Genomic DNA, 15,763 nt, shown 5'->3' with positions numbered 1-15,763 from the left:
CTGAAGAAAAATCGCCAACAATGTAATTGTGACTGTGAGTGCTAACTTAGATTAGGTATCTAGAATTGTAGACTAATTTCATTTGTTGGCGCAATTCTATTATTCCAAACCATAACATAAGGATTAAAATATTTTGCCTCTTAATTTCCAGCTAAAAATATGTTGCTGAGTTTATTTAGTTACCATTAGTTAACAGTACTTATAGTAGTTATTCTTAGAGATGGAATATCCATTTCTAGGAATAAAATAGTATCGATTTTACAACGTACATGTAATCTTATCGATATATCGATATTCAGATATCATAAATCATTAATGATTAATTATTTAGGAAAAGAATAAACCGCCATGAATACACTTAAATTAGAAAAAGGAATTATTTTTTTATTATGTGTGAGTTTTTATTTTATCACCATTGAAAGCGACATTATTCCTGACTGACAGACTAATTTTTGTGTTTTTTTTTTTTGGACAAAGTTTAGTACTTTCTTTTCTCCACATATGTTTTCTCTATAGTTCATATAAATTCGTTTAAATTCATATTATATCGAAAAAATGTGAAAATCGACGTGCCAAGATTTTTAAATACACACATCCGTTGACTAGCTAATAGTCAAAGTATTTACGTCCTAAACAATATCGAAATTTGTTAATATTTAGGTAATAATCTAATACTCAAAGAACTAGATGAAGTTCAAAAAGTTATGTCTACCCTCTCCACAATAAATAATAATATGTTGCAATTATCACTCAATCACTTACCAGCATAAATAATGTTACAATTCTACTTCTACTTAAAGGGAATTAATTCTAAACGTCAAATATGTGAGATCAGATTTTATAAAATCTAAGGTAAGAACAGTTTAAATCACAGTTTCACAATGAACCCGTTCAGTATCAAAACATCAAACTTTATTTCTAACTTTTTTACAGAAATTACAGCTACACATTGAGTAGACAGAGAAATTAATTAATTGTAATCCTACTATCCTACTTCCTACTATCCTACTAATCCTACTTAATATTATAATTGCGAAAGTTAAGGATGTGTGTGTGTTTGTTACTCTTTCACGCAAAACTACTGAACCGATTGCAATGAAATTCGTTACGTAAACAGCTGGACAACTGGGATAATATATAGGAAACTTTTTATCCCGCTATTCCTACGGGATACGGACTTACACGTGTGAAACCGTGGGGTGCAGCTAGTATAATAATAATTTTACAATGGATCTACTTACAGAGTGCTTGCTTCCAGAGCCGCTAAAAAGTGACCCCAATATTTTAACTCAACACTAACTTTTAAGACAAAATGGCGCCAATCCCCTCCAAATGTAGAAGATTATGGAAAACTGTCAATAGATGCCGCCACTGGTTTTAAAATAAAAAGCCCAAAAAGCATCAAATAACATTTACAAAAGAATTATTTATTTTCTTCGTAATAAACTAAATACACTTGAGACTAAATACACTAAAATAAATCGGCATTAAATTAATTTACTTACTTCTCTTAACAAAGTCATGATTTAACATCATGACAATAAAAATCAAAACAGTTCCTAATTTAATTAATTTAACATATGTACAAGGGATTACGTTGAAAAATCATCAGAAATCAATATTATAATATTGAGAGTAATTAAATTGAATCTCTATTGATAATCACTAAACAATGAAGATCAACGGTCGATATTCACGATATCACTGCGGCGACATATACTAAAAGTAAACTTAATGATTGTGAATAGGATAGAAATACTATGGCTGACTTAAAAAGGCTAGTCCATATCGCAATGGTTAGTCGCAAGCACGTGTTTTTGCAACTGATCTGGTGGTCAACAGAATCTTATGGGGTACGGGATAAGGAAAGGATTGATTCGTGGAAAGAAGGAATGGATTTGGAAGGGTAGAGAAAAGCAGATAACGTTTTCTGTGGGGATGAGTACTACCCCGGTACGTGCTTCTCCCATACCGAAGAATGACTCGACTCTCACATTAAAATATTTTATCTATAGTGAGCACCAATGTCCTTAAGATCTGTGATGCAAAATAGCAAGTTATTATGAGATGTTCGAGTCGTACCTGTTAAAAATGGACTTGTATTCTTGAAATACATGTCGTATTCCATAGAAAGCCTTATCTGAAACCTTGTTGTAATGTATAGTTACTCATTTTATTATTGACGTTTCATTTTTTTCCAAAACCTTTTTTTTTAAGCAGTGTTGACTCATTGAGTGTGGTAAGAACCTCGGACGTCAAAATCGATAAGTCGGGGTTCGAGACCGAGCGAGCGTGCAGGAAATAAATGGATTTTTTCAATTTATCTGCACATGTGGATAACATCACCACTGCTTAAAACGGTGAAGGAAAATATCGTGAGGAAACCGGCATGTCTGAGAATCAAAAATTCGACGGCGAATTCGATTAAACATCTGCCAACCCGCACTTGGCCAGCGTGGTGGATTATGGAACTGAACCCTCAAAGGAGACCTGTGACCCAGCAGTGGAAAACATATATGGGCTGATAATTATGATGACAACTCTTTTAAACTTACATAATTTTTATTTTATTTATTTTATTATATTTAATATGGTCATCCAACACCTGTTACATTATAACTTATACATAGGATACATAGATTTAACAAATAAAAATAAATGTGACGGATAGTTATATTATAACACAATATGTAAATTTGCGTTATGTTACAAGTTTACAGACATGTTTTGCCACGGATTTTGCGATAATTATCATGAAATATATCTAAATCATTGGCATGCTCATTGATCATCTACAAACGGGAGATTGTGAACCAAATACAGTGTCACGTAGAGGAGGAACTAAAGGCGTTATTTTACTACGCGGATATCTGATAGGAACTCGGAAATTGAATATAATAATGTAGCGTTCTGGTTTTATTGATAAGATCCCGTGTAACTTCATTTCCCGTTATAATTATTTGGTAACCAATTTTCGAATTGTTACAATAGTCCATTTGCACTATGTAAGTCCAAATGAACATCATTTGTGTTTTTACATATCGGACTCGTTTCAACGGCCAGTGGTTTTGTACAGCAGTTATTTTAAAATTGAGCTTCGACTATTTTGGTTTTTTTTCCATATAAATTGGTGGTTCACTTGATAAGTAAGCGATCACGAGTCATGGAAACAGGTAAGGTATGAATTGAGATGAGGCCTCTGCAAATGCGTTGCTTGCTTGTAAGTGGTAAGAGATAAGAAAAGGATTGATGATACGAATTAAGAAATGGAAGGATGAGGAAATGGGTACAGGCCTTCAGTTCCTCCAACGAAACACAGCATTTAGATGCTACTATGCTTGCTTGCATTCTTCCCGGGGGTAAGTAGGCCCAATAATACAGCCGACGCAAAAATTCGGGGAATAACCGACTTATTTTTAATGATATTGTCCTGAATATACTTGAAAACCAGTTTCATAATGTTGCTAATACCTTTTTATGTACCTTGATTACCTGATACTTGGAAATTGGCCATCTATCTGAGCAAGTAAACGTATAGGCATGCGTATATATAATGCATACTAATACTTTTTAATCGTCCACATTTCGTTGTCGAACGTCAGTTAAGGTGCTCTTGTGAGATTTTGCTCCATTATCTTATTTTTTTTAATTCGAGCTTATAGAAACTCCCTTATTTGGGAATTTGAATAGTCATGAATCTCAAAGAAGCTTAAAATAAAATTCATTTAGCAGTAGTATACATTTGTGAACAAATCGTTGACCCATATCGCACTCAGTGAAGGTTGAGACAGAATTCAATTGAATTTTATAGTACCTGCCTACCAAAGAGGGCGAGTTCAATACGTTAAAATAAGCTGAATTTAAGAAAAGCTCTTTGTAAGCCTATTTTATTAATACTGGAAATATTCGTAACGTCATTTGAATCAAAGGACATCGACATATAAAATACGAAAAAGGCAATGAATTATGACGGCAGTACAATTTTACTGATAAATTGTGAATACAACATTTTAAATCCGATTTTATTCCGTTTAACAAACATTTTCAATTAACGATATTTCATTGCATTCCAGCATGGCTTGAAAAAATTACTAATTGTATATTGTATGTATTTAATTCTTAAGCATTAAAAATGGTTCAGAAGCTAACCTATCAATGTATTATTAATTTAAAAAATTACATGTTATTTAATACTGATTACAAACTTCATAAAAGAGCGTTAATTACGACTAAAATGCAAATAGCGCTTCATCATTATTCATTCTAGTTAAAATTCACTAAAATCCATAGTAAGATTATGGATACTTCTTGACTCTCTGACCCAGATTCATTGCGAGCGACTGGAACAGCGGATTTTCTGAGCATTGAGCCAATGCAACGTCACACTGAAAGCCTTCCAAGCGATGTCGTTTCATATGCTTTGGGCTATGAAATTTAAATTATGGCTCTTTTATATTGTAATAACATGTTTTCATTTTGTATGAAATGTCAGCTATTAATTTCAACTTGAAGTGAACTGAATGTGATTCTAAGATTCAGTTAAATGTTAATTAAGTTTTCAAACTATACGAGTCTTTTTTTATTAGCAAATTCTTATCTCCAAAAATTTAATGTTTAAATATTTTACAATTGTTCTGCATAAAATCGTCATCTTAATTAAACTTATTCCTACTTGAATAAATCGAAATAATCGAAAACTTTATACAATATAAATGCAAGTTTTCAAAATTATTCGTGTTATTAAACCAGAATTTTCCTTTAACTAACCAAGTAATTAAAAACAATAACTTAAATTAAATATTAAATAAAATCACACTGCTCGCCAAACTTTGAAACTATTATGAATTGTTAAATCTGCTTTTAAATAAATTCAATCGACATTATCATTATATTCGCGTACCAGATATTATATTGATTCAAGAAATACAGTATTAGAGTATCTTACTGTAAGGTTCAGCAAAAATTCTGATTCGTCATAAAAGTATAATAATAGTGGGTCGGGGGTGCCGCAACAACAGCGGTGACCTACACAGCGCGCGCCGCCGCGGCAGTCTTCTGTCGAGCTTTCTAATGACCTCAGGCGTTCTGTGTTGCCCGTTAATCCACATATAACCTATTATAAAATCACAAAAAACGACTGTGACTGGAATACCGCACGTTTCTTGTGTTGGATACCGTACACTTTAAGGACAGGCGCAGTTCGATCCGACCAACCGAGTTGCGTCACAAAAATGGACTCTAAACACTAAAGGATAACACTGTTTTGCAATTAGCCGGAGGCCGTGTGTCAGCACAAACAAAAGTATTTTTTGGTAAGAACTATTTTCTCAGTTTACTAACTTTCCTAGCTTTGCGATAGTCATGATGGAGTTGGTGCTTTCCGTAAGAAGTTAGATTAGTTATTTACCTTGACTATATACGTGTAATAATAATAAGGTATGGGGTGTTTCTAATATTATTTAGAAATTTTTATGTATAGTCTCTTATTACTGTTTTATCTATTATATTTTAAACGTTCGTGATATTGAAACGCAGCATCATAAAATACATTATTGTATCTGTAAGGTAAGTTTTTTTTTTTTCAATAATTGTTTATTATATATTGATACACATAGCATGTTATTCCCACTTTATTTGTGGCGTCGTCATACAAAATATTAGTTTATAATAATAAATGAATATAAGATAACCTTTTGGGTAAATTATAAAAAATAGATAAATGTTTGTTTCTTTATTCTTACTATCGGTCAACCTAAAATTATTTGGAGTATATTAAAAAAATCATAAGACTTTTGAGAGACAACCTAATTATAATTAACCTCTCTCAAATTCTCTGTATTTTATGCAGTATTGTAAATGAATACTAACTCTTATTCTATTCTTGAGTTTAATCAATGAGATGGGTATGAGCGAAGGATGTGAGTTTTATTCCCGCCTCGTGATCGATTTTTTCTTTTCTGATCTGCCAGTATTTCAAACAAAAATAAAAAAATAATAAATACAATAAATACTCTTGCAATATAACACTTTAAAACAAATTTGTGAAAGTGTTCATGAGACGTGGCTAGATCCTACGTTCCTCTCGTTTAAAACCTCAAAATATAAAACTGACAGACAGACACATATAGTAACTTTCCTGCTTATAAAATTAGTACGGATTTTGAATTTTTACTTTCCATGTTTAAAAGAAAGGGTGGTAATTATCACACTGCCCCACCCAATATTATCGTGACTTTGCGTTTCAATGTCAATCCATCCATGTTAAGCAGGTGTTTCGAGTTAAGGACGTTATGACTGTGCTTTGATTATCCTGACGCTGCTATTTCACGCTCTGCTGTTTCTCTACTGAAATAAGGATTGAGCTGATAACTCGCATTTACCTTACATCATAGAAAAAGGCTGTATGTGGGAGTTGCGCATTCTTTGGGCCATTTTGAGCCATCTCGCTCCCGGAAAGTACCAGTCCCCCACAGAGGACCGGTGTGCCGTAGTAGTATGCTACTATGTGTTTCGTTCGGTAATTGGGAGAGCCGGAGTCCCATGTCCTTTTCTTATCCTTCCCAGTCCTTTCCTTATTGCTCTCATCTTTTTAATCCTTTTCCAATTTAAAGTCGGCAACCCATTTGTAGAGGTGTAAGGTCTGCAATTGACCTTATACCTCTCCAAATGTGCTTGCTATCAGGCGATCCACCAGCTCCATTGCCTTACAAAAAAAAATATTATTCTTAACACCTATTTAGTAACGGCTTGTATTGAAGTTGGATCACTATCTCTACCTTGTTCTTATTGTCCAATATGTGATAGTATTTATTTATTTATTTTTTTTTTTTTTTATTGTCATAGCGGGCAACTGAGCTGGTGGTTCGCCTGATGGTAAGCAATCACCACCGCCCATGAACATTCGCAAAGGTAGGGCCTCTGCGAATGCGCTGCTCGCTTATTTGGGGTAAGTATCGCCCTGGTTTAAAAAATTATTGGTACGACAAACGGCTTTATCCTGCTATCTCTTTTTTATTTATGTATCCTATCAGTGGAAGTTTGGTCAACCTTTATCATTGCAAACTTATGTTTTTTTTCATATTCATTTAAATCAACTATCACTATGGAAACTTGTTGCAGATACTGTTTGTAGCTAAATGTATATTTTTAAGCTAATGTTAGTGAAGTTTTGTAGTAGACACGGTCTATAATTAGCGACTGGAGTTATAATAAACTTTAACGCTTTTTGCTGCTTTGCTACTTATGATTGTAATTATTATGTAATATTGGAGCAAACTCTAATAACGGTCTACAAACTGCTCTTTAGTAAACAAAAAGAAAATTTGCAGTCCGATAAAGGGAGATGAACTGAGAAACGAAGGTTTTCATTCATCATAAAAGTATCATGAATGTGTCACTTAAACAAATCATATTTTGTAGTTGTTCTGATTAGTTGAAGTTTCATTCTTGTTAGAATCCGTTCTTACGTTGTTACGTATCCTGTGAAATTTAAGGAGTATATTGTCTCACTGTATTTGATTGACATCCATTAAGCTATACGTTTAAAGTGATTATTGTTTCAGATGCCTTCAGGTAACAAGAGCTCTATGACGCTTCTATAAAACATGTTTTATACAGAACGAAGCTCTCTGATAGGAACAAAAAAACGGGCGGCAAATATTTTACATTTTCAGTAGATACACAAAGCGGAGCTTGATAAACTTTTTGGCAGTTCATGTTTCTGTTTGTATTCGATGCAAAATTTAAAACTAGTCATTCATAGTTTAAAAGTGATGTATGTTTTGCTTTTGTTTAAAATATATATTTATTGTTATAATTATTCTTATGCATACTATGGTAAAAACGTTACTTAATTTTAAATAACAATACATGTGTCCGCTACAAGGGCTAGAATAGCGCACGCAGACATTTAAACTCTATCAGCTGTAGCTACGGTCTCCAATCAATGATTTTAATAATGACACATTGCATACTAGTCTATTAAAAAGTTACTTTTTTATTTATTATTACTCAACAGCATAGTGGCTTACAGTCTAGCCATCGCGCCAATATGCTATACAGAAATTTAATTACAAATTAATAAAACAATATACACATTAAAATATATAAGTGAATAACGAAATATAAATATCGAAATTTAGGGTCACGATTCTCAGAAGATGCAATTTCGTCGTGTCGTCATTTTGAAACAAGCGTTTCACGCTTTATCTCCCTCACTAGCAAATCAATCAATCAATCAGTCAGAATCAAATGAACATCAATCAAATAGAATAGCGTCCTGTGAAAAACGCACGCGCCAAATGTACTGAAAAAAAAAAAATTTCAATGGACTGTACTTTATGCGCTATCACGCTTTCCATGTCATATTTACAACTTTAACTTTAACTGGGCTTCTTATTGAAATCAATCATAGCAGAGCACACGTAATGTTCGCTAGATGTATTGCATACAAGCAAAAGTTACTAATCTCTAAACAAGTAGATAAATTACTAGATCTTGATGATTGACGGTGTCGGCCTGCACTGTTGTCACACAGGGACGCAGGCACATATTCTGCGCAAACTTACTGAGCATGCTCAGAAATAAAAATATTGCTATTTGTTAAAACCCTATCGATTGTACCAAAAATAAATGATTATAATCTTTAATTTTTAGTTTTATAGCATTGAAATGCTTTATAAATTAGAAATTTTGAAAGAATAGAAAAAATTTGATCACGAGGCAGGATTCGAACCTGCGTATCTTGCCTAACCGTAGCAACGCCTAGCCTCTCGGCCACCCGTGATCCTGCCACAGTAATCGAATTTCTTCTATTCTTTCGGTTTCATGTGCCTAAGGGGCACCCCACGCCATCTATTGAGATGATTAAGAACCATCACAACCAATACGAAACATTATTTCAATGATTACAATATTGTATCGATGGAACGCGGCCTTTGTTAAATTTAATTTTTAGATTTATAGCATTGAAATGCTTTATAAATGAGAAATTTTGAAAGAATAGAAAAAATTCAATAACGAGGCAGGATTCGAATATCCCACACGCCATCTATTGAGACGGGTGGGGTGCCCCTTAGGCACATGAAACCGAAAGAATAGAAGAAATTCGATTACTGTGGCAGGATCACGGGTGGCCGAGAGGCTAGGCGTTGCTACGATTAGGCAAGAAACGCAGGTTCGAATCCTGCCTCGTGATCAAATTTTTTCTATTCTTTCAAAATTTCTTTCTGATTATAATCTTGTAGCCCCATCAATTTCTGTTCCTTGAAAAAATAATCTAAAAATCAAAATAAATGCCCTCATATTAGCATGTTTTTAATGGATAAGAAATCTTTAGTCGTATCGTTGTTTTTTTCTGTCGAATAAAATTTTCAGCATTCCCCATTCATCCTGAACCATGTCATACATTTTCTTTTATATTCTAAGACATAATAAAAGACGATTTAGCTCATTTGTAGCGACATATTTCTGAATTGCGCAAGTGAATTTTTTCGCTACAGAGGAATATATACTTTCCAACATCATTTAATTAGGGCCTTACAGGCCGGCCAGTCATGGAGACTGGTCGAGTATCCTCCCTTTTTCGATAGGGGAATTCCACCTTACTTTCACCACACATGTTAAATGCTGGTCTCATCAATTATGGTTTTCCAATAACAACGAGTAATATTGGAAAAAGTATGTTTACACTTTACTTGACTTCCTCTGTTGAGTTTTAATGATCAGCATATATACGAAAAAAATCGTCTGTAACCTTGTATTTTTTATATTTTGTATTCGCAGTTTTTATAGTTTATTATTAGTATCATATACCTACTTAATAAAATCATTAAATTAATGTCGGCATAACGGTTATTACATCATATTGTATTGCTTTGTATTCTGGAATACATACAATTGATATGCATGTAGTGACGCAATAGCTTAATATAATAAAGCTTATAGCTAAATAGAAGTTTAATATAATAGATTTATGGTGTGTATATTGCTACACCCTAGCAATGCACACTTCAAATGAGACGAAGTTCATATGAAATTAAATTTTTAAAGAGAAATAGGAATAAAGTTGGAGTAGTGTGGAAATTGTGCAGTAGTTTGCACGCTATAGTTAGCTACTTATAAATGAATCAACAACGTTATATCAGACCTCATAATATGTGTTTCAAGTTTTATTAAGTTTGAGTTTGACTGACGTTGTATTAAATGTATTAGTATATGTATACATAAATGTTTAATAACAAATCCTTTTTGGTTTCAGGTACAATTAAACTTTACGACCCGTAGTATGAAACAACAAACAGAGGCAATAATGTAATTATGAAAAACATTTTATGGGTCGTGGAAAGGAAAAATGAGCATAATGTTTTTCGAATTACTCCATTTCTCTTGGTTTTCCTGTCAATTTTCCGAATTAAAAATACCCTGGGGTGCCCGGACTTAATGAAAAGTGACAAGTGCCTCTGTTATAAGTTTGAAAATGGTAAGAAAAACCTCTTTTCGAACAGGCTTTCAATTGCAAATTAATTTTAATTCATTTAATTATTTCAGATGTTTTCCTTGACTGTCAAGACACGTCATTAAAAGACATAAGTAATGCACTCCAAAGTTTGACGTTCATCCATACTTTTTCAATATACGACTTGGATAGCAGTGAAGAAAAATTGGGACCATTTATAATACCACAGAACACATGTATCAAACACGTACATATTTCGCGTTCAAGCTTAAAAGAAGTTAACGATGAAGCATTTGTGCCATTAAAAAAGTGCCTTGAAACCATAAGCATTGTATCTAGCAAAGTTAAGTTAATACCACAAAAAGCTCTCTCTGGCATGCACAAACTGCTTTCTATAGAATTTACTTCAAACTATATCGAAGAAATACCAAACTATAGTTTTTATGGACTTCCTTTATTGAAACTTAATATGAAAGGCAATATGATTCAACACATTGCAGACAAGGCATTCTCTGGCTTGGAAAGTACTATAACAGATATCGATTTAAGTGAAAACAATTTAACCTCATTTCCCATAATACCAATTGCTAATTTAAAATTACTTCAAACATTGAGGCTGTCATGGAACGAAATTTCCTCCTTTCCTGATATTGAATACACTGGGTTGAAATCATTAGAGTATTTAGATTTAAATTCCAATAATTTTGAATTTATTTCAGAAGACTGCCTTAAATTTAGTCCGTCCCTGTCGATGCTATCGTTTCATTTTAATTTCATTGTGAATATTCATTACCGTGCATTTTATTCTTTGGTTAATTTGAAATCTATTGATTTAAGCTATAATCGAATCAAAATTCTTAACAGCAATTTATTTCAAAATAACAAATTAATGGAATTTATTAATTTGAGTCATAATCACTTGCACCACATAAATGGTCTCATCTGTGGTATGCCATCTTTAACGAAAATTTTACTAAGTAATAATAATATACTAGAAGTGCCAATAGATTCATTTCTTAATTCAACGAAGATTAGTATATTACACTTAGATAAGAATTGCATAAGTAACATTCATAGTGAGAGTTTTAGTGACTTAGTAAAATTAGTAGAACTGCGATTAGACTTTAACTATTTAAATCAAGTGCCACATAGCATTCTAATGAAAAATAAGAATTTAGCAATTTTAAGACTAGACAATAATAATTTTATAGCGATAAATAATAGCACATTCAAAAGTTTAGCAGAATTAAAAGAAATTAAGCTCAATGATAATAAACTCACTTTTTTAAGTAGAAACCTTTTTCTTAATTTAGTTAAAGTTGAGTCTTTATATTTAGATCATAATGAAATAAGTTTTATTGAGTCACAAACATTTACAAAGTTATTAAATTTAAAACACATTTCATTAAATAATAATAAACTTATTGATGTTCAAAATATTTTGCCAAAAACTAATTTCAACCTTCTATCTCTTTACATACACTCGAATAGGTTGACTTCAGTAAATAATTTTGAATCACAAGATAAATTGTATCATCTCACACTGAAAGACAACCAAATAAAGTTTATAACTAAACAAACATTTGGAAACTTATCCTATTTAACTCGTTTGGAACTTGGAGAAAATGAAATATCAATAATAAATGATTTTTCATTTCAACGCTTAATATCTGCTCGCTATTTAGATTTACAACACAATAATATACGCAACGTTACAAGCTTCACTTTTTTCGGTTTGCTTGAGCTAGAAGATTTGGATCTCTCATACAATAAAATAAATTTTGTTTACGAAATGGCATTTGAACATCTAAAAAAATTAAGAAGTCTTAATTTGTCATTTAATCCCCTTAAAATACTGTACAAATCACTTTTTCAACAATTACCACTCAGCTCGCTTCATTTAGATAATTGCGAAATTCAAGTTATCGAAAATGGAACTTTTCAAAACCTTAACAACCTCAAAATATTATCGCTTAGTAACAATTTTCTAAAATCGAATGATCTTTTAACTCTGGATATACCTGGATTAAAGTTCTTGTCTTTATCTCACAACATTCTTGATTATTTGCCAGTAGAAGCCTTTGCACAGTTGCCTTTATTGGAAATACTATTTTTAGAGCATTGTAATATTGAACAAATAATAGAAGGGACATTTACGTATAACAAAAATTTGCATAGATTCAACGTTGCACAAAATATTATCAGCACAATTCCGTCAAATCTATTTGGACCAATTAATTCTGTTTCCGAGCTGAATGTTAGTAATAATTTTTTAGATTATGTACCATACAACACGTTTCATAATTTTACAATGGTAGAAACACTAGACTTTTCTGAAAACTTGCTACCTAAAATAGAATTAAGTGGATTTGAAAAATTAATGAATCTTAAATATCTGATACTGCGAAAAAATGAAATTCAATTAATCTCATGTAGGAAAAGAATAATATTTGAAGAATTGCTATTGCTTGATATTAGCTGCAACAGGCTAGATCATTTGCCGAACAATATACTTGAAAATTTTCCTAGCATCCAAAATATAAATATTTCCAATAATCATTTAGTTCATTTCGATTTTTTATTTTCATTTAAAAGACTGGGTATATCTCTTATTAACATAGATATAAGTAAGAACCCATCATTCACTTGGACCATTCCTAAAAATATAAATGAAAACATATTGATTGCTAATTTATACGAATTGCACATCTGTACAACGAATCTAACAAACGTCGAGGACATAAATTTTGAACTTCTTCAAAGCTTACAGCATCTATACTTAAAATATAATAAAATAAGGCGTCTTTCAATAAGTCCTTTTTCAAAATTAAATTATTTGGAGAATTTGGACTTGAGCTACAATCGAATTACTCATCTAAAAACAAGTAATTTCCGTGGACTTGTTAAATTAAATGCTTTATGCCTTTCTCACAATAATATCGAATCAATGGACTCATTTGATGAAGATTTACGGAATTTAAAACTTTTAGATCTTTCATATAACAAATTACAAAATATATTGAACGATGATTTAATTCATTTAAAAGAACTTACAGTTCTTTATTTAGGACACAATAATATAAAGTATATATCAGCCACAGCATTTAAAAATTTAAATAAAATCGTTGAAGTAGATCTACAGCATAATAAACTTCAAAATATACCGATAGAATTATTAAATTCTATAGAAAATCACGTAAAAGATATATCTATAGAAGGTAAATATAAATACAGATAAATATATTATTAGGTTGTGGAAGAAAAGGCAAATTATAAAGCAATTTCTTTTATTTCAGATAATACTATTACATGTCGATGTCAAAAAAACAACACTTGGACCTGGATTCAGGATCACCCTAAAATAATAAGCCCTAACACCGTAAAATGCCTTAACGATGAATACCCAAACGGAAAATGTAATTTTCCACAGATCGCTCAAGTATCAGTTGATAAGCATAACGATAATTCAGTTTCTGTGTCCTGGTTTATAAGAAATCGGACATCTATAAAAGCTTTACAAATTATGTATTACGACGACGATGATACTTCTGAGGTAAGTGAGAAGAGTAAATGTTGATGTATATTCCATTGGGTCATACTTGAACGCAGATATTTATATTATTTTATATTTTAGGTGTATTCAAAGTTTATAGACACAAGTGAAACTTCAACCTCTTTAGACGAATTACACAATAATATGAATTATATTGTTTGTGTATTAGTTATATACGAATACCCACCCGTGGGTGAACTGGTTGAAGAAGACATAAAACTGAATAAAACGGACTTTAACTTCAATACCCTTCTAAAAATGAATCGTAGCATTGCAGCAATAGATATAACACAATCTACTTCAAGTGAATGCGTTTCCTTTAATACTTTTAAAAAACCGCTCACAGTTAAAATGAAAAATAACAAAGTTTTTAAAATATCATCTATTTTGAATAGGCGTCTGGGATTAATAGTGGGTTGTTCATTAGGCGTTGTTGTATTTTTTGTAATGGTTTCAGTATTATTGTATACTAAAATAAAAGAAAGGAAAAGAATAGCAAAGTCTGACCCGGCATGGTCAGAAATGAATGATTATCATTCAATGCACAGTAAAGAAGATATTCTACAAAGTTCTACCACGGCATCGACCGATAACATTTTACTAGGGATGACAAAAAACCGCAATATATCTTTAGATAAAATAAAATAGATATAGACTAGCACAGTTTTATGACAATTATTTTATTAATATTAAAATTGTACCACTTCATAGTAAAAGCTTGCTTGCTTTAGAATCTAGTGAAAGCGTATTTTAGCGCATAATGTTCGTAAATAGGTAGAAAAATAAAATTATTTAATACTATTAGAAAAAGTTAATAAAATTGTTGCTCAAAAACATCTTTTATTTTTACCTCACTTCTTGGTACCAATTCATTATGAATGGAACTTTAATCCTTCCATCTATTTAAAACAACATTAACAAAGTCATAAATTGAATACTCAACATCATATTAAGAGAAAATTAAATAAATAGTATTCTGAAATCCAAAAAGGCTAATTATTTTTCACAATGTATACAAAAGTGGGGTTCATAATCTAGAGCTAATACGCTCTATGATCGATCCAAAGTAAGGCAATATGTTATTATTGTACGCTCATGTGTACAGCTATCATGAGATTAGGTAATCGACATAAGCCCCCAACAAACATTGATTGGTATGACGTCAAGCTGCGGAGGCGATCCGAGGACAATTATGTTAATTGACACATAAGTGCTGCGCCCTCGAGAAATAAGCTAATGCATATGGTATCGAATCCAGGATTATATTCTAAGCATAAAGATTACGATTACTGATAGAAACCTATCCTTAGAAAATAAAATGCGCTTTACTGTTTGTACTAAATTAGCTAAGTATTACATTATACCTTTCATGTCTCAGTATTACGAATTTATAAATGTAAGACCTTTTAAAGATATCATAAATGTTTTTTGAAACAGTATATCACTAGGAGTTTTAAATCGATCTTCGGTGTAGGTCAACAAAAATCTCTGTTTAGAACGGTCCTGATTTTGACTGTGGCTCACGAAGGAACAGGGAAGGGACTTCGCATTCCAATGTATAATTTTTGTTAAGCTTCGCTTTTCACAAAACACACGAACTAACAAAAAACTGCGAGTTTCACTAACATTCAATTCATATTTCATGGTCTTCTTCAGAGCGAAACGTTTCAAAAGTCTCACTTGACCCATTTAAAGGGGCCTTTTTGTTCCAATTTCAGTCTGTCGCCTGTATAACATTGCGCATGAAATATCTA

At 31.9% G+C, this 15,763-nt stretch overlaps 1 protein-coding gene across 1 annotated transcript; it reads left to right on the top strand.

Moving 5' to 3' along the window:
• The first annotated feature begins 4,842 nt into the window (after positions 1 to 4,842).
• Positions 4,843 to 14,815, top strand: LOC119838414 (protein artichoke-like). Its single transcript, XM_038364353.1, has 5 exons — positions 4,843 to 5,312; positions 10,259 to 10,480; positions 10,549 to 13,674; positions 13,753 to 14,009; positions 14,091 to 14,815. Exons 2-5 carry the CDS (start codon positions 10,318 to 10,320, stop codon positions 14,655 to 14,657), a joined length of 4,113 nt encoding a protein of 1,370 aa, XP_038220281.1. The 5' UTR covers positions 4,843 to 5,312; positions 10,259 to 10,317; the 3' UTR covers positions 14,658 to 14,815.
• The last annotated feature ends 948 nt before the right edge of the window (positions 14,816 to 15,763 follow it).

The sequence above is a fragment of the Zerene cesonia genome, unplaced genomic scaffold (genome assembly GCF_012273895.1).
Source record: "Zerene cesonia ecotype Mississippi unplaced genomic scaffold, Zerene_cesonia_1.1 Zces_u002, whole genome shotgun sequence".
NCBI lineage: Eukaryota > Metazoa > Arthropoda > Insecta > Lepidoptera > Pieridae > Zerene > Zerene cesonia.
This window is presented reverse-complemented; position numbering and strand designations above follow the sequence as displayed.